Source organism: Ranitomeya imitator, chromosome 5 (genome assembly GCF_032444005.1).
Source record: "Ranitomeya imitator isolate aRanImi1 chromosome 5, aRanImi1.pri, whole genome shotgun sequence".
Taxonomy (NCBI): domain Eukaryota; kingdom Metazoa; phylum Chordata; class Amphibia; order Anura; family Dendrobatidae; genus Ranitomeya; species Ranitomeya imitator.
This window is the reverse complement of record NC_091286.1, coordinates 281,881,274-281,901,366: the sequence shown is the minus strand read 5'-3', so window position 1 is coordinate 281,901,366 and position 20,093 is coordinate 281,881,274. Positions and strand designations below refer to the sequence as shown.

General features: G+C 40.6%; 1 protein-coding gene across 1 annotated transcript in view; it reads left to right on the top strand.

Moving 5' to 3' along the window:
* Nucleotides 1–20,093, top strand: part of MAN1A1 (mannosidase alpha class 1A member 1) — a 264,415-nt gene that overhangs the window by 90,990 nt on the left and 153,332 nt on the right. The window contains exon 3 of the mRNA XM_069726218.1: nt 10,777–10,892. Within this exon, the coding sequence (XP_069582319.1) occupies nt 10,777–10,892 (116 nt within the window). The remainder of the gene's footprint in view (nt 1–10,776; nt 10,893–20,093) is intronic.

Sequence of the window (20,093 nt, the reverse complement as noted above, 5' to 3'; positions counted from 1 at the left end):
GCCGAGTTTGCATCTCGGCTTTGGGAAAATGGCCGCCGCGATCTCTAATGCGCACGCGCGGCATCCCGCGGCCATTTTCCTGAAGCCCAGTGCAGCAGAGCACTCGATCTGCGCACGCGCGGCCCCAGGAAGATGGCCGCCCCCACCGATGCAAGGGATGACAGCGCAGATCGCGCGCTGTGTCTTCACCACTACGCCACTACGCCACCAACGTAAAGCTGAGGAAGAACCACCGATGTCACCACGCCCTCCCGACCTGACCAGCCTGATTGACAGGCGAAAACGGCGACTTTGGTAAGTTATTTCTCAGCATACATGGGGAATCGGGGTACACTACATACACTATAGGAACACACAGCGCAGGCCCTATTTAACAGTATTTATAGCTCAATCTCAAAAAAAGGGGTGACAGGTTCCCTTTAAAATAATTTTAAATAATGTTTGTGTTTTATTTAACCCTTTACTACAATTGGATTAATAATGGATAGGTGTCATAATTGACGCCTCTCCATTATTAATTAGGCTTAATGTCACCTTACAATAGCAAGGTGGCATTAACCCTTCATTACCCCATATCCCACCGCTACACGGGAATGGGAAGAGAGTGGCCAAGTGCCAGAATAGGCGCATCTTCCAGATATGCCTTTTCTGGGGTGGCTGGGGGCAGATATTTGTAGCCAGGGGGGGGGCCAATAACCATGGACCCTCTCCAGGCTATTAATATCTGCCCTCAGTCACTGGCTTTACTACTCTGGCGGAGAAAATTGCGCGGGAGCCCATGCCAATTTTTTCCGCCATTTAACCCTTTATTTTAAGAGCTAGAACGGCCAAATTTTGCAGATACACTCTACTGACATTAGTAGTGTGAAATCTGCAAAAAAAAATGGAGAGAAGACATGGTTTACTGTATGTAAACCATGTCTCAAATCATGTCGGGTTTTAGGAAGGAGAAAGAAAAAGCCGGTAATTGAATTACCGGCTTTCAAGCTGTATAGCGCTGGAAAAAATATTAATATATATACATATGTGTCTAATGACATATATATATATATATATATATATATATATATATATATATATATATATATATATATATATATATATGTATATGTATATGTATATGTATATGTATATGTATATGTATATGTATATATATATATACAGTATATATATATATTTTTTTCTTTTTGGGACACATGGATCATTTCTGTAGCGGTATGTTGGTTTTGCAAGCCTGCGAGAAAACCACGCATTACGGATGCCATACGGATTACATACTGAGGATGCCATGCGCAAAAAACGCTGACACACCCTGCCTACGGAGGAGCTACGGACCACTATTTTCGGAACATTTCAGCGTATTACGGCCGTAATATACGGACCGTATTTTCATACGCTGAGTGTGAAGCCGGCCTAATAATGTGGAACAAATGCTTCAAGCGCATTGTCAAAGATGTGATGGAATGCGTTAAGAGTCATGAAGGAGTAATAAGACAAGAAAACAATGCTCCCTACAATGAAACCTGGTTCAGTTTGGCATGTCTTCCTCCTTGTTTTCTTAGCTATAGGACAATGATGTTATTATCGGTGCATTGACATACAGTATCTTCGCTAAACCACTGTAATGCCTGTAGAGCTAGGTTATAAGTCAATTCTGGGGATTGAGAAAATTTGCCCTAGTATTAAATGACCAAGACAGTGTAAGCATAGAATAAACTTATGAGAAACCTTTTGTAAAGTGGCCTTCAGTAATTGTATTGTCCCATTTGTTGGCATTAATTCACATATCAAAAAATCGTAATGCTTTTTATGACAGTTTGAAATGAGATGTTTGTGTTCACATTTAATCTTTTTTTTTTTTTTGTCAAATTGACCGAAACCAAACTCTGCTTGAACTCGCACACTGTTATTGATTAATACATAGTCATCCATTCATGACACTTCATATGAATGGTCCCTATCGCTAATCATTTGCCTCATTACGTGCTCCAACAGACCCCATATGAACTGGGAATGAGATGGAAAAGCTTCATTAATGTGTAGGCTTAAGTATACTACACATTTATATTGCTGTCCGGCAAACTATCGCTTGGCCGACAGCCATCTCAGCCGACTCTCTCATACAAGAGTTCTCATACAAGAGTTCTCGTTCAGCCGTGCGCGCCTATTGTCCTGATGAGAAATCAGACGGCTGACTTGTCGGCCGGTGTCTTATCTCCAGGAGAATAATGCGATTGGCATAACAATCAGATATGTCTGATCGACATCTCCCCCAACCATTAGTTGACCAGCGTACCCATACATTAGACTGTCATCCGAAATAGTCAGTATCTGAGGTTTCAACCAACATTGGTTTAATGTGTATGGAGGCCTGTAGCTCTTAAATTAAACCTTTCTGGGAATACGGAAGCCGGTGCGATCCGCCAGTCCTAGTCCTTGTCCTTACGAGTTTCTGAAAACTACTGACCACATTACAAGTGCTGCATAAAGGTTTAATTAAAGGCTAAAAGTTCTATGCCTTGGTTGCGGACACTAGGTGTAAAAGTATTTCAAATTAAAAATCCATTTGGATTCTGCCCTTGACATACGTGCTATAAAGTTGCCGCCGCTCCAATCCCTAACTATAGTCTCCAGACCCAAGAACTTTGGTCCCCTAAAAGAACAGTGGTGCTTAATAAGATAATGTTGGGAGAGGGGTGGCCATTAAAACCCCTTTTGATGTTGATGATGTACACGTTGTCTTATCTGCTCTTGAAGCCTTCTTATTGTACGGTATACCGGTACATATATTTTCCCACACTGGCAAATGATGGCGTAATTAATGCCTTTAGTATGGCAGGTAATATGGCCCCTAATTTGAAGTCTCTGTCCTGGTGGAGTTGTTAATCTCATTGCAGGGTTTTCTATAGCTTTTGGAGACATGTTTACAACCATAGCAAAAGCCAATTAAAACAAAACAAACACTATTAAAAAATGTGCCCAAGTTGTTGAGTCCAAGGTGATTACAAATAAGAGATCCTCCTTTTTCAGTGCCACTAACTGGGGTTCTTAACTGTAGGTTCTATAAAGTTTCCTATTTTTAGCCCTTCGAAAGACTAATTTTGGGCAGTCAGTTAGGGATTCCGAATATAGCCATTTGAATCCACAGGTTTATGGTAGCATTTGGTGAAGATGGAATGATTCTGTATAAAAATATTCAGATCAGGAAAATTAATAGTAGACTGGCTATAAGTGAGGTTAAATTTGAGAAAAAGTTCATTTGAATTTATCTTGTCAATAATGGGCAAGAGAGATTCTTCACAGCCTTTCCAGATGAAGATGATGTTCTATAAACCGCCAACACAGGGCTAGGTTCGACTGCATTTTGCCAATAGCGATGATGGTATGGTTTTCCCATATAGCCATATACAAATTGACTTAAATTGGGGCAAACCTGGTGCCCATAGCGGTACCCTAGGTTGATATTCAGTGTACAGTGCAGATATACATTTTTTTTATTTTTATTGGTGTTCACTTACATATATACCTATTTTGCTGTTGATGTATACATACAGTAGTTTTTTGCAATTTGACACACTTGTGGGTTATACGTGTTCCTGGGAAGGGCATACTAGCTCAAAGGGTATATACTGTACCTATTTATGATTTCTTGTGTATCTTATTTAAGTTTGCACACGTTCAACAGGGTGTGCATGTTACCTGTTTGCAGCTTTTGTTTCCTCCCATAGTCTGTCCTTCTAAAGGCTTTTAGCACAGGTGTCTCTTATTTTGTCTTATTGTTAATAAGAGTTAGGACATGTGTAACAGGGTCAACCTATGTAATGTTTGATCAGTGTATTAATTTAACACTGTAATTGTGCAAGACTTTTTTTTTCTATGATTTATTTATTTTTGGGTGTGGTGTGCATTGGGGTGCGTGGCCTGCTCCTGAACCGTGCCCCCTAATCCACCATCTTTCACTCAAAAGTTTTAATTAAGAGCCAAGCCTGGATCCCCAACTCTTGCCCAGTTCGCATGAAGTCTGGGCACATGGAGAGTCCGTCATTAGAGTTAGTGCTATCATGATAAACTTACACCTTCTCCTGGATGGCTTTTACAGTTTTGATTGAAATAAAAATGTTAACGAAGTATTTTACGATTCATATGTAGCAAACTCATTTATTTATTAATTACAGTGTGCCAGCACATTATGTATGGATGGATTCCCTGAAAGTATTGTGTTGTGCAGAAAATAGCCTTCAGATTAGTATGTCTCATTGTCTGGACCACATGTTCTATGTTCTTATTGAGTATAATGGCTCAGCACTAGTGCACATGCTGGAGCTTCTCAACTATGGGATATAACCCCCACCGATCACTAGAAATGGGGTCCTAAGTGATTTCACAGACCCATCTTTTGCCTCGGGTGACACCTTGCACCTTAGGACTCCAATCATCGCCCACGCCTTTGCAGCACCTTTCATTAACTATTGGTTATTGTACTTTTTTTCCACCATTTATATAGCACTGAGCTCAGAGCTGTGTACTGTAAATATTAGTTTTGAGAAAATGCAGAATTAGAATTGTTCTTTCAGCACGAATCTATCTGAAATAGCTCTCATAGGAGCACACTGCTTTTAGGAGTTGTGTAATGGCTAATGGAAAGTGCTGCTTATGAAAACTTTATGGGTTTCCCTGGGTTTTATCAACAGATGTATTTTCTGCATTTTTCTTTATTGTTCGTTTTGTTTTTTTTCTGTTTTTTTTAGTAGACTCATAATTTTTCTCTAAACTATTTTTTTTTTAAATTGCCCATTGAAATAGAGCTGCAGAACATGCTGACGGTGTCGGCACTGATGGGACTAGTGTTGGGCACATTTTTCCCACTCTATGCACTGGTGTTCCTTCTAAACAAGGGCATATTGATAAAGGGATTACGAATTTTGGGGGGTTGTTTGGTATCAAATGACTCTTCATATCCCTAAAAAGGATCTGTAATGACCTGCCTAATGTATAGGGACACCCCTCAAGTTAATTTATTCAGAAGAGCATACGCTTACAGAAGAGGGAGCACAGAGGCAGCTTTTCAGGCCAGGAGCAGTTGCTGACGGTCTTATCCCTGTGCAAGTGTAGTTATGTTCACACTTTGCGTTTTTTGGGAGTCCTTTTTGTTCTGCTTTTTTTTTTTTTTGTCATCGAAATTATTTTACAGGGCCAGAAGACGCTATGAGATTTCAGAAATCTGAAATTGGTAAACTGCTGCGTTTTTTGAAAACTGCAGCATGTCACTAATTTCAGCGTTTTTGCTGCATTTTTTTTTAACCCACGGGAATCAATGAGTAAGTGCAATAACTCTGGTATCGGGCATTGTTGCTTTTTTGGTGCAGAAAAATCAGGGCTAAGCAGCTTCTTTACAGCCAAGGGAGCAGGTTTTGCCTGCATTTAATAAAAAAGAAAAAAAAAAAAAAAAAACAGGAAAAACACATGTGAACATAGCTTAATGTTTCTATAATGCCACCTCTTTCTATAGTTACATAGGTTGAAAAAGACCTAGGTCCATCAAGTTCAACCTTTCTCCACCAATTGTACATTTTTTGTCATTAAATTATCTATAACCCACAATGTTGTGTGTAGTGAGGAAATCGTCCAGCCCTTATTTGTAAAAAAATAGCTGTTAGTGTCTGCCATTACTATTTCTTGATTGTGAATTTCCAAATTAAACAAATCTTAAACTTTCATATCTGGGGACTCATAATGTCTTGTTTTTTTTATATATAGGATGCTCGATGTTGTTAAATAGGTTTTCCTTGTAGATGGAACTATTTGAAAGCTTCATGACATAACAACTTTTCCTGCTCTTTATTAGCCGGAGAAAAAAATCTGTAGTATAGTAGTTCTCTTCCCTTCAGGCTTACCTTGTCCTCCATAATGTTCCTTTACAAGTGTTGTAATAAACCAATCCCGTCATGTTGAAAATGAAGCCTCGTGTACTGGCAGTCCTTTATAGATCAGGACGAGCATGTTGTACAGCAGACTGAGGTACAAAATCTGTCGCTACACAACCTTATTTGTAGTTTAGTGGTCTAAATAGCTTACACATTGGATGACTGTGGGATCAGACAGCCATCTAAGTTCTTTATAGGGTCTTCTGGGAGGGGAGAATAGGGCAGTTCTTATTTTTTTTTTTTTTTTTTTTGGTTGGGCCTGTCTTTCTGTTATGCAGACAGTACCCTGCCAGATAAGACTGACAACAGCTTTTCCTGCTCTCCCCATGGGCAATGCATGAGCAATCAGCAGAGCCTTCATGTAGGGGGGTCTCTTCGCATTCTTTTCTTATGAAAATAGTGGGTGGCCTACTAAGTGACAGCTATTTATCTCTGCATGTTTGATAATTTCGATCATTGAGAAGTACTACTTGCTGGACTCGTATGATCATAATGAGATTTAGACCAATAAATTACAGGTTATACTTTAAAGTGGTATTCTCATGTTATGAAATTGGTATAGTTAAATCAGCATGAAAATAAGGCAATTTTCAATCTGCTGTCATTCTGCCAACAGAGCTTTTATCTTACATAATGTACAGCTTTTTGATGAGACTCGCTGACAAGATAGTTCGTAATACAGTAACATAGGCTCAGAAGTGGGACAAAGCTACTGAATCGCAACTGTCACTCAATGGGGACAGCCCACTTTCAACTAGCGGGCAAGGAAGTGAAAGGCTGTGCGGAAGTATGCTGCTGTACCCTTTAAGCTTTCCCTACACTACTTTATATAAGTGTGTTTTGTTTCTATTGCCCTTTAACAGATACCTACAGATTTGACTACATTTCTGGTGTGACAGATTCCCTTTTAATTAAAAATACACAGATGTTTTTCTTCAAGTAATTGATCATGAGCTGTCATACCAGACACAGCTGATTGATAAGATTGTGTTTTGTTTTCTTTCCTGCAGGAAAGCTGTAATTTTTTTCCTATTCTTACATAACCACTTTTAATACTGCTTCTGCCCTGCTGCTAAATTGAATGGTTGCAAGGGGAGAAAATTTCAGTATCACAAAGCGCACATACCCCTTTTGACTCTCCAGCCAGGCACTGACTTCCCGGTTTTCTCTGCCAGTCTTTCACAATATGGATTGCTTTGATAGTTTGATAAGTTCTGTGTATTCTGCCAATGCAGTATTCATTATATGGTTACTATTATAAAGCCGAAATGGTTTGAAAGAATTCTGTAAATGTACTGGAAATAAAATGTATATCTTCTGAAATGGCATAAAGATGTCATGTACCTAGTTCTACCTTGTCCCCTTAGATTCAACTACTTACAAGTCTTCTAGATGAGCACATGTAACAATATAAGGCTACGTTCACACTAGCGTTGTGCGCCGCTGCGTCGGCAACGCACGCAAAAACGCGGCAAAACGCACGCAAAAATGCTGCGTTTTGCGACGCATGCGTCGTTTTTTGCCGAAAATCGGACGCAAGAAAAATGCAACTTGTTGCGTTTTCTTGGTCCGACGCTTGCAGCAAAAAAGACGCATGCGTCGCACAACGCAACAAACAAAAACGCATGCGTCCCCCATGTTAAATATAGGGGCGCATGACGCGTGCGTCGCCGCTGCGTCGCCCGACGCTAACCCGACGCACACTAGCATAACGCTAGTGTGAACGTTGCCTAAGCAATGCACATTCTCTAGTCGTATTGTATACGTCTCCTGGGAAGGATCAGAACATGGTTTATGCCCCGGGGATATCCTTGGTGGCCTAGGATAAGTGCGCTCTTTCCTTTTTAAAGAAAATGTAGAATAATCCGTACATCCGGACACTTGTTACTTTAATTGATTATTAGAGGAAGTCGTACAAATATGCTCATTACATTATCCCGTCAGTCCACAGCCAAGAGTACTTACATAGAGAGATCAATATAATGTATTGAATGCTTTTGTGTACACATAGAATTTTATTTTAAGGCTATGTGAACACATCAGGATTTCTGGCAGAAATTTTCCTGAGAAAAACCTGACATTTCTGCCAGAAATCCGCATGCGTTTTTTTTGCGCGTTTTTGATGCGTTCTTTCTTGCGTTTTTTTTCCAAATGCATAGAATAGCGGGAAAAACTAAAAAAAAAAGCTTAATTAATTAACATGCTGCTTTTTTTACCGCGATGCTTTTTTTTTGCGGAAAAAAACGCATCATGTGCACAAAAATTGCAGAATGCATTCTAAATGATAGGATACATATGTCTGCAGTTTCTAATGCGGTTTTATCACGTTTTTATCGCAAAAAAATGTGAAAAAACCTGAACGTGTGCACATAACCTTAGGCAGTGGGGGAATACCTATAAATTATTGCTTAGTATGCTTGGTATACATATCTGCAAACAATTCAATATTATTAGCAAAGGCTAGATATCTAAGGTTCATTCAAAACTTTATTATTAATAATAAAATGACTAGAGCTCTCGTTCACTTAGGCGTATGGCTGCTTTTTCTCTTGGCACACCACCTTTGACAGTACAACTACAACTTTAAAGTTAAAAAAGATTTTCCAGTAAAGTGAAAACTTGAAGTAGAAGACTGGAAGGAAAAAATATTAGTTTTATTCATTTAGATAATATTCACCCCCTTGGCTTTTTACCCATTTTGTTACATTACAACTGTGTTAAAATATTTTTGTAATCCGATTTGTGTCATGCAACAGCACTAAACAGTCAGAGTTCGTGACGTGAGAAAAATATACTGTAGGCATAAATTAAATTTATGGGATCAAATAACTAATAATTGTCGTGTATATGTATTCACCCTTTTGCTATGAAGCCTCTAAAAATTTCTGGTGCATGTTGTTGCCTTCATAAGTTACATGCTTACTGAAAGGAAGTCCACCTGTGTAAGCCAAGTCTCACATGGTCGTAGTCAGTATATACACACCTTCTCTGAAAGGCCACAGAGGCTATAACACCATGAGGACCAGGGAGATCTCCACACAAGTCAAGGACAAAGTTGTTGAAAGTAAGAGTCAGGGTTAGGGTATAAAAAAAAATAAAAAATAAAAATAAAGATCCAAATCTGATACCCCAGAGCACAATCAAATCTATTATCGTCAAATGGAAAGAACATGGTACCACAACAAACTTGCCAAGAGAGGGCGGCCCACCAAAACACTCAGCCCGAGCATTAATCAGACAGGCTGCACAGAGACCAAAGGTAACCTTGAAGGAGCTGCAGAGTTCCCAAGCAGAGACTGGAGTATCTGTCCATACTACCACAATAAGCATACTCCATAGAGTTGGCATTTATGGAAATGTGGGTAGAAAAAAAGCCTTTAGTTACACCCACAAATTGTAGAGCTTATTTTGAGTTTACCAAGTGGCATGTGGGAGACTCCCCAAAAGTATGGAGGAAGGTGCTGAGGTCAAATGAGCCCAAAATTTAACTTTTTGGCCAACAAGGTAAACACTATGTTTGGTGTCAAACCAACACAGCTTATCACCCCAATAATACCATCCCCACAGTGAAACATGTTGGTGGCAGAATCATGCTGTTGGGATGTTTTTTTCGGGAGAAGGGACAGTGAAATCAAACAGAGTAGAGGAGAAGATTGATGGTGCGAAATACAGGGTATTCTTGAGGAAAACCGGTTTGTCTGTCAGTGATTTTAGACTGGGATGGAGATTAATCTTCCAAAGAAACAATGACCCAAAGCATACTACTGAAGCAACACTAGAGTGGTTTATCAGGAAACGTGTTGTTTTGGAGTGGCCTAGTCAAAGCTCAGACCTTAATCCAATTGAGAATCTGTGGTCAGAGTTGAAGATTGCCATTCACCATAGGAAACCATCTAACTTGAAGGAACTGGAACCTTGAGGAATGGGTAAAAATCCCAGTGGCAAGATGTGGAAAGCTCTGTCTTATCCAAATCGACTTGCAGCTGTAATTGACGCAAAAGGAGGCTCTAAAAAGTACTGACTTTAGGGTGGGGAATAGTTATGCACACTGAAGTTTTCAGTTATTTTGTGCTATTTTTTTCTTTGCGTCACAAAAAAGGAAACCAAATGTTCACATTTGTAGGCATTTTCTTCATATGAACTGATGCAAACTCTCAAACTGTGAAATTCCAGATTGTGAGGTAGCAAATCATGGAAAATGCCAAGGGTTGTAAATAATTTAGCAAGCCACTGTATATACCCTGAGTACATCTGATTGTCCCACCTCCTTGGTCTGCTTGGTCTGTAGGATCTATGGCGAGAGTTTATATGTCTTGTGGAGGCACCGTTGTCAGTGGGTGCTCTGCTGGCCTGGCTGTCTTTAAAAAGATCACACGGACCAGGGCTCATCCTACTGAACGTCCACTCTACTTTCCCTTGGGCAGACTACTACTCAGACAACACAGGGTGAGGGTAAAACTGTGGCAATACTTTATTGAACCAACAACAGACACAAAACTGTAATAACCTATATTGCACTTCCCTCAGATACACAAGATTTGCAATTTAGAGACTCACACTTCCGCTGGCTCGTCGAGATTTGGGCAGCTGTGACTTCAGGGCTTCAAGGACCAACTATCACCCCGAAAAAAAGATACAAAAAAGAAACTGAAGACACAATAAAATTAAAAAAAAATTAAAGAGAAAAAAACCTTGACCACTTCCAAACGCCTACCCCCTCCTGTGACAGTGATGGTGCTACTGAATTATATTATTGTATCATCACTTTAGATGAAGGAAATGTGAAATATCTTAAAAAATGTTTAATGTGCTTTTTTCCCCCCCTGATTTATAAAATATATAATTTTTTCAGGTAACATCCAAGGAGCAACAATTGTGGATTCTCTTGATACTTTGTTCATCATGGGAATGAAGGATGAGTTCAAGGATGGTAAAGAATGGGTGGAGAAGAACCTAGATTTCAATGTGGTGAGTTTGAACGCACGTCTTTAATTGTTTCCATTTAGTCCACTTTTGCATATGTTTGGTCCAAAGTTAAATGTATGATATTTTAGTCTGTGTTTAAAGGGATTGGACACTTTATCTTTAATTTAAAGTGGGACATGTTTGGCATTAGCTAATATATAGGTAATCGCGGTCCTTCTTTGTGAAGTTTTCAGATATGCAGGACAGAAGATGAAAAAACACTGATAGTCGAAAAAAAACCTATTATTTACCTAGACTCATGCTGCTACTGAAAACCACAACCGCCATGTGCCGCTGCAGCCGTTCCATTGTTGCCCTGAAGAATCATTTCCTTCTGCAGGGAAACCTCTTTTTCACCTTAATGACCTATGGGTTTTGCAGGTGATGCAGCGGTTTCCCTGCCAGATAATGGGATTCTGACATCTGTGTGTGAACGCAGCCTTATCACATATCCAGTAGTTACGCCATAACTGACATGAGCTGAAAGATCCAATTACCATAAGTTTTCTTCTGGGCAAAAGCTGCTTTTTCTGTTCTTTTTTCCCAATGTCGTCTTCTCCTGTTCTCTTCATTCATGATCATCAGTTATAATAAGCGTTTTGTCTACCTGCTCTGGAAATAATTGAATCTGCGCAGATCTTTTAATTTGCAGATGGCATTGCTTTTGTATCATAACGGGAACAAATAAGCAGAAAACCGTTTATTTTGATCAGGATTTGTCGATCCATTATATGTTCCATTGAACCCTATACTTGGCATTTTGTATTTGAAGGGCAAGCTCTTGTAATGCCAGCGCTGCCTCCTATTACAGCAGCTGTCACGTGTGTGCATTGTATTCTGTGTGCATCTCTCGCTCACGCTTGTCATCAATTAGCGGAGGCAGAAGCTGGCGGACCCGCGTGCAGCGGCTTCTCTTTTCTCTCACTGCTTTCTCTTTATTCTGTCTGCTCTTGATAGAAGCAAAATTAAAAAACAAATGAGCTGTGGAGGGGGCCTGAATAAAGTGGTGCCGGGCCGTAACACACTGTTTGCGGCACATTCTTGTGCATTAGTTAGTGGTGTGCCTATGTGATTCTGAACGTTGTGGGGTACACTTCTAAAATCAAATCTCTGCGTCCGCTTTTAGACTGTGTACATGAATGTGGTCCGATCACTTCTTCTTCTGTTGGCTGTGGTGCTAAATGACTGCAGTCTTGTATGATGTGTAGAACTCCCCGCAGACCGGGCACGCAGCGCTTTCTCTCTGCCGCCTGCCTTCATACCGGAGCGAGCGGCCAGCCACTGACTGCCTCTATTGAGCAATTAGTCTGTGTTTAATAGTTTGCACATATGAAGTTGCCAAGAGTTATAAATCTCCCCCTGGAGTGTATGAAGCCTTCTTAAAATCAGAAGTGCCCTAAAGTGTTGGTACAGTAAGCAGGGTAATGTGAATTAATTTAGTCCTCGGTCATTGGTGAATTTTCCTATGATTTTAATGTTTTTTGTCATTGTTTAATACCTTCCAGCAGCTTTGTAAATCAACCGTGAAATTTCTGCTGGTGTGAAAATGAGTCTACATTTCACTTGGGGGGAAAAGTATTTCCCAGTATGCAAGCTGTAGCTTCTCCTACACTCGTGTATTTTCCAAATGTTCCGTGTTGTCAGACTAGAAGGTATGGGAAAATATCATTATACTTTCATTTTACTGTCCGTTCCAGATCCCAATACTCTGAAGGCTGGTCATAGATCACCGCCAGTTATTAGACTCCTAGTCTTCTACATTTACCAGGAGTTCATTTTACTGAGTTTTTTTGTGGTTCACATACTGTGGGCTTATTGTCCACCAATTTTAGACAAAGAATAGATTACTTCTCCAAGGTTTAGGTCTAAAAGAAGTTAAAGGGAAGTGTTGAGCAGTTTTTGCGATTTAGTCTGAGCGCAGCATAATGTAGGTGCAGACAGCCTGATTCTAGCGCTGTCCCTTGATCAGCAGCTTGCTGTAGTGTCAATACAATCACTGTTTTATTAGCAGGAGATTATCATTGTAGGTGTCACATGTGAGGCAGTCCAGCTAATCTGTATAACCTACAGTTATACTACCAATTAAAAGTGTGGTTGGGATTATAAACAGTTCTGTATTTATAGCACTGCTACATCTAAAGTGGAGAAAGCTGGGATTCTATTAAAACTACCCCAAACAATCCAGTAAGATACATCACTGGAATGATGCCATGATGCTCTCCGATTACATAGCAAAAACCTACTGACAGATTCCCTTTAAATATTATTTTCAATTTGTGCCTCCATTTTCTCCCTAAAACCAACCCCTCCCCCCCCCCCCCCCTTTCCATTCCCCCATCACCACTCCTTTTTAGTGTGACATGCTAGGGTGCCACTGTTCCTTAAGGAATTTTTTCCTTTACATTTCCAGTACAAGAAAAACAAACTCCCAAATTGCCATTTTTTTTATAACAATCGTGAAAAAATATAATAAACGTGATCAAAACATAATATGTATTCCCCTTCACAACGCGACTAAGGCTATGTGCACACGTTCAGGATTTCTTGCAGAAAATTCCTGAGAAAAACCTGAAATGTTCTGCAAGAAATCTGCATGCGTTTTTGCTGCGTTTTTGATGCGCTTTTTTCCGGACATTTCCCAATGCATTTTATAGTGGGAAATCCGCAAAAAAACCCCCACAAAATTAATGAACATGCTGCGTTTTTTTTACCGCGATGTGTTTTTTTCGCGGAAAAAAAACGCATCATGTGCACAAAACATGAATTCATGAACATGAAACATGAAAACAGAATTCATTCAAAATGATGGGATGCATATTGTAGGCTGTTTTTTTTCCGGTTTTATAGCGTTTTTATCGCAAAAAAATGCGAAAAATCAGCAACGTGTGCACACAGCCTAACTTGCATTTTTGCATTTTCATCTTTTCCTCCTTCCCAGAGCCGTAACTTTTTTTTTTTTTTTTTCTGTCCACATAGACACGAGGGCTTGTTTTTTGCGGGACCAGTTGTATTTTTGAATTACACAATTAATTTTACCACAGTCTATTGGAAACTGAAAAAAAAATCGAAGTAGGGAGATACTATGAAAAATAATGACCTTTTTTGTTAGTTTTTACAGTTAAATTTTGGGGAAAAATGATATCACACTATGAATCTGCTCATCATTATGATTTTGGTGATACAAAACATTTCCAGTTTTTATTCTTTTAGTGGTTAAAAAAAATTCAGATGTTTGCAAAAAATTTTGGAGGTTGTCCCCATTTTTTGTGACCTGTAATGTTTTCATTTTTTTGGTCGATAGAGCTGTATAATGGCTTATTTTTGCGAGGCGAAATTAAGTTTTTATTGATACCATTTTAAGATAGATATCATCACTTATTATATTTTTTGTGGTATTGTAGCTACCAAGAAAAACCCTTAATTTTGGTGGCGTGAATTTTTTTTTACTTTTACCGATCAGGTAATTATTTTCATATTTTGATTAGTTTTTTTAGTTTTTCTTTTTTTTAATTTAATATTTTTAAAACTTTATTTTTTTTTTAAACAACGATTGTCTGATTGCTTATGCTATATACAGCAGTAGCAAAGTATACTCTTTTGAAAGTTGGCCACAGACTGGGTTTCAAAGGAGATCCATAATGACAAGCACGGAAGCCATCAACAAGCTCCATGCTGTCATAGCAACCCATTGGCGATACGTGATCATGTCACTGGTGCATGCCACCATGTCAGTGCATGTTAAATGCTGCCATCCGTTTGACCTGCAATTAAAAGGTTGACAATCAGTCGAAGCTTTGTTCCCACCGCGAGGCAGGTCCTGACTTTAAGACCCAGCCACACACATATGCAGGGTATGGGGCCGGGCTCACCCATTGAGCCCGCTCGAAACACCGGCTTCTGACTTGCGCCATACATGTACGGCGGATGTCGTGAAGAGGTTGGCATGCCAGTCACCTTTCTCCCATCTATATATATAATTGTCTAAGGGTTTTTCCGTCTGTCTGTCTTTCTGTCTGTCTGTCTGTCCTGGAAATCCCGCCTCTCTGATTGGTCGAGGCCTGGCGGCCTCGACCAATCAGCGACGAGCACAGCGACGATGATGTCATAAAGGACGTAGATATCCCGCGTCTGATTGCAACGGGCACAGTATCGACGTAGATGTCATAATGGTTGCCATGGCGACGATGTCCTAAAGGTTGCCTCGACCAATCAGCGACGGGCACAGTCTGCCGCGAATTCTGGAATCATCATTGTCCATATACTACGGGGACATGCATATTCTAGAATACCCGATGCGTTAGAATCGGGCCACAATCTAGTCCATTGATAGCTATATAACACTTATCAGGTAACCTCCCTCCTTTCATCTTCTGAAGAGATGCAGTTATAAATCACCAGCCCAGCAGCTTTCAGAGCAAGTCTTGACTCCAGCTGTCAGGAGCTATGTGCTTGTTCAAATGCCCTGTTCTCCATATTTAAGACCAGAGCACACTTTGGAAATACCGATTGTTGAATGTGTTACAGCCACAGTTGTGCTGAGCTTTATATTTTTACTAATACTAGTGTCTTACTAATCACCAGAAATGTCACTCATGGAAGAGAACCCTCCCTGCCAGAAACCAAGGCAGTAAGGAAGTTAAGCAAACTGCATTGCTCTGAGTTGCTTAAGAGACAACTTGAGAATACCCATTAAAATAGCAAAATATCTGGACATAGTTGTATTGCCATAATCCTACTTACCTGGATTACCTGTCTTGGATTTTTATTCCCATTTCAAAGTACATTACATTTTAAAGGGAATCTGTCACCCCATTTTTCGCCTATAAGCCAACGCCACCGGCATCAGGGGCTTATCTACAGCATTCTGTAATGCTGTAGATAAGCCCCCGATGTAACCTGAAAGATAAGAAAAGCAAGTTAGAATATACTCACCCAGGGGCGGTCCCGGTGCTGTCCGGTCTGATGGGAGTCGCAGTCCGGGTCTGGGGCCTCCCATCTTCATTCCATGACGTCCTCTTCTTTGCTCCTTTGCCTGTTGAGGGCAGAGCAAAGTACTGCAGTGCGCAGGCTCCGGAAAGGTCAGAGAGGTCCGGCGCCTGCGCACTGCAGTACTTTGCTCTGCCCTCAACAGGCCAGATAAAGTACGCCTGCGCCGGAGCCTCGACAGGAAGCAAAGAGGACGTCATCGTATGAAGATAGGAGGCGCTGGACGCGAACCACAACGTCCATCGGGACCGCCCCTGGGTGAGTATATTCTAACTTGTTTTTCTTATCTTGCAGGATACATCAAGACTTATATGCAGCATTACAGAATGCAATAGATAAGCCCCTGATGGCCTTAGCTTATAGGTGAAAAATGGGGTGACAGATTCCCTTTAAAATGAATGGTGTCATTCAAGATTATAACTTGTGTAGAAAAAAAAAAACATGCCCTCATATGATGTAAAGATAAAGAAAAGTTATGGCCCTTTGCAAATGTTAAGGAAAAGACAAAATACAAACACCAAAAATGAGCGGGTCTTCAAGAGGTTCAGCTCTATTACAGTATTAAATATTGTAACCTTCATGGAGTTTGTGTAAATGATCAGGTCCATTAATAATACTTTAAGGTTTGTGGTAAAATGGATCCATGTTCAGTGGCCATGACTTTCTAACCTAAGCCATGGCCGTAGTGTCAGCAGATCTTATAGCTGTGTGAAGTAGTACATGAGTGAGACTTTAGCGTTCAGCAAGTTACTTTACATTGAAATGTGCCTGATTCTTCAGTGCTATTCCAAAGCTTGATTGCGATTCCCCCGTTGTTCATCTAGGTTACATTTTAATATCCCCTAATGACTAGGTGAGTAAAGTAAGGGAACCCTTTGAAGCTGTACCAGAGGGATTGGTGCAGCGCTTGTGGCACCTGAATAGCTCACAGCTTAGAATTCACATTCCGCAGAATAAACACTTTACATATATCATTGAGTTTCAAAATCAAAGCTTCCCAGCGACAGTTTTCCTCTTTAAAAGAAAAGTTTATTGTATGATTGATCTTTTCACAGAAAGTTTCAAGAAGTTTTTCTCTTCTTTTGACTCTGTAATACTGGGATTAAGGGCTTGTGCGCATGGGTATGGATTGCTGTGCTGCCATCTGTGGGAGAATGCTACTGGCTTGCTGAAGTCCTCCGTAGCATGGCACAACGGTGTTCCGGCTGCTAATGATTCATCCCTATATTGGTATAGTTCCGTCCAAACTGAATGGCATGGGCGGTGCTTGGTTGGATTCATTACTGTTGTGGTATCCTGCCATGCTGTCATGTTGTTCATCTGTTACTCCTCAATATTCCGTCAGAGTGGACGACTGCTGTGATGACATGGTGAAGACTGAAGCCGATCAGCAGTCACTGTCACATGACCAAACAATGTCACGTCCCCCACCAGGAATAGCAATGCCGACATTGCGGGAACCGGGCCTCTGCGGGACCAAGTAAAAATTGTTTTTGTTTTCTATGGAGCCAAGAAGGAATGACACATTATCACTATTTTTTTTTTTTTTATGATTCATAAATATATGTATACATGCATGTAATGTACTCGCCTACCACTGCTTTCTCCGGTGTCCAGCGCCGTTCTCTTCTTCTCTGGGACGTCACCGCTCAGCAGACTGGCCGGGCCACCCAGATCGCAGCGTGTCCCGAAAAGTATTTCACAATGTAAGTCTATGAAGCATCAGAATGAGGCTTTCATAGTAAAATCAATTTCTGGCTCACATAGAGCATAGAACAAGCATTGTGGTGATGGAGACCGGAGAAAGCAGCGGTAGGTGAGTATATTAATACACCCACGCTACATTACATCTACATAGGCAAACATTTACTTAATAATATAGTGAGTGCTTCTTTAAGTGCAGAGATTGTATTGGACAGCCACTTTAACCCCTTAACGACAAAATGGCCATGTGAGGGCTTGTTTTTTGCAGGACAAGTTGTGCATTTGAATGACACCATTGGTTTTATCATGTTGTGTAATAGAAAATGGATTCCAAGTCTGGTGAAATTGCAAAAAAGTGCAATCCCACAGTTGTTTTTTGCTTGTTTTTTTTGCTAGGTTCACTAAATGCTAAAACTGACCTGTCATTATGATTCTGCAGGTCATTACGCGTTCATAGACACCAAATATGTCTAGGTTCTTTTTTTATTTAAGGGGGGGGGGGGAAAGGTGATTTGAACTTTTTATACATTTATTTTTTTTAAATATTTATAAAAACTTTTTTTTTACTTTTTACTAGCTTCAATAGTGTCCATGGGAGACTAGAAGCTGCAGTTGTCCGATCGCCTCTGCTACGTAGAACAAGGTTGCAGCCCTGCTCTATGTAGCTCACTTGCTGTGAGGGCCAACCACCAGGTGGTGCTCATAGCGATCCAGCAATGACAACCATAGGGGTCTCCTGCTGACCCCGGGTTGTCATGGCAACCTGTGGTCATGTGATATGGGTGCCGATGGGAGGAGGTAATGACGCGCTTCCTGCGTTTGACAGCGGCTTTTAACATGTGAACAGCTGCGGGTGAATTGCGATTTCCCCACCTGCAGCTGTGCCGGACACATGTCGGCTGATCAGATCGGCTGTCATGTGCCGGAAAAGGTGCGGGTTCCAGCGATGAAACAAGGGGAGGGGTTAAGCTTGTGCATGACAAAATTTGAAATGCAACTAGCCATTGTTGTGACCAAACAGCAATCAGCTGGCCCCTAGAGTTGAGCGAATTTTTCAAAATTTTGTTCTGATTGCGATTGGCGGGGGATATTGTTTTTGCAATATTCGCTGAACGTCATTAGTCAATGGGAGCAGAAATGACCGAATATTTTCGGAACCGATCACCAAACATAAATTCGGCATGAATAGGGTAGCAACATGGCACAGATATGGCAAACTCATATTCGGCGTTCGAATCCGAATATATTTGCTCAACTCTACTGGGCACCCAGTTAGGTTTATAAATTCATTGTTCTAGGTTACATGTGTTCTTATTATTTCGGAACCTTGCCCATTCTTCAAGCCTGACTGCGTTCTGTTTGTTCCTTTATCTCTTAGTCTTGTTTTACAATGTAGCTTTCTTCTTATTTAAATATAATTTGCTTTCAAAAGAGGTTTTGTATGGAAATCCAGTGTAAATTGATATGTGCATATTTTAATTTGAGCCCATTAATATTTCATGTTTGGGAATTCAAAGTACGGTATATTTTCATTATCATGCCACCCAGTTGTACCAGAATCAAACTTGTCTCTTCTAGGTACCATAATTGTATTTCAGTTTTTTCCATTTCACTGTAAGATTTGTTAAGTGATAGTTAATTGCACAGTTATCATCTTTTTATTTCTTAAAAAAAAAAAAAAAAATTCAGTGTCCATTTTAAGGCTATAGAAGTGCGCCAAAGCTTTGTATTCTGTATTTAATCTTCAATAGATTTCAATTAACTCTGTGTGTGGATTATCCTCCTAAATTATCTCCAATTTTAAGAACAACCGCTTTCGGAATTATAGTACGTATATACTCGAGTATAAGCCGACCCCCCCCTAATTTTGCCACAAAAAACTGGGAAAACTTATTGACTCGAGTATAAGCCTAGGGTGGAAATGCAGCATTTACCGGTGAATTTCAAAAATAAAAATAGATCATTATTTCCCCATAGCTGTGCCATATAGTGCTCTGCACCGTTCATATTGCCCCATATCTGTGCCCCATATATGCTCTGCACCGTTCATTTTTGCCCAATATCTGTGCCCCATACAGTGCTCTGCACCGTTCATATTGCCCCATAGATGCTGCACAGATGCCCCATACAGTGCTCTGCACCGTTCATATTGCCCCATAGATGCTGCACAGATGCCCCATACAGTGCTCTGCACCGTTCATATTGCCCCATAGATGCTGCACAGATGCCCCATACAGTGCTCTGCACCGTTCATATTGCCCCATAGATGCTGCACAGATGCCCCATACAGTGCTCTGCACCGTTCATATTGCCCCATAGATGCTGCACAGATGCCCCATACAGTGCTCTGCACCGTTCATATTGCCCCATAGATGCTGCACAGATGCCCCATACAGTGCTCTGCACCGTTCATATTGCCCCATAGATGCTGCACAGATGCCCCATATAGTGCTGTGTGCCGTTCATATTGCCCCATAGATGCTGCACAGATGCCCCATACAGTGCTCTGCACCG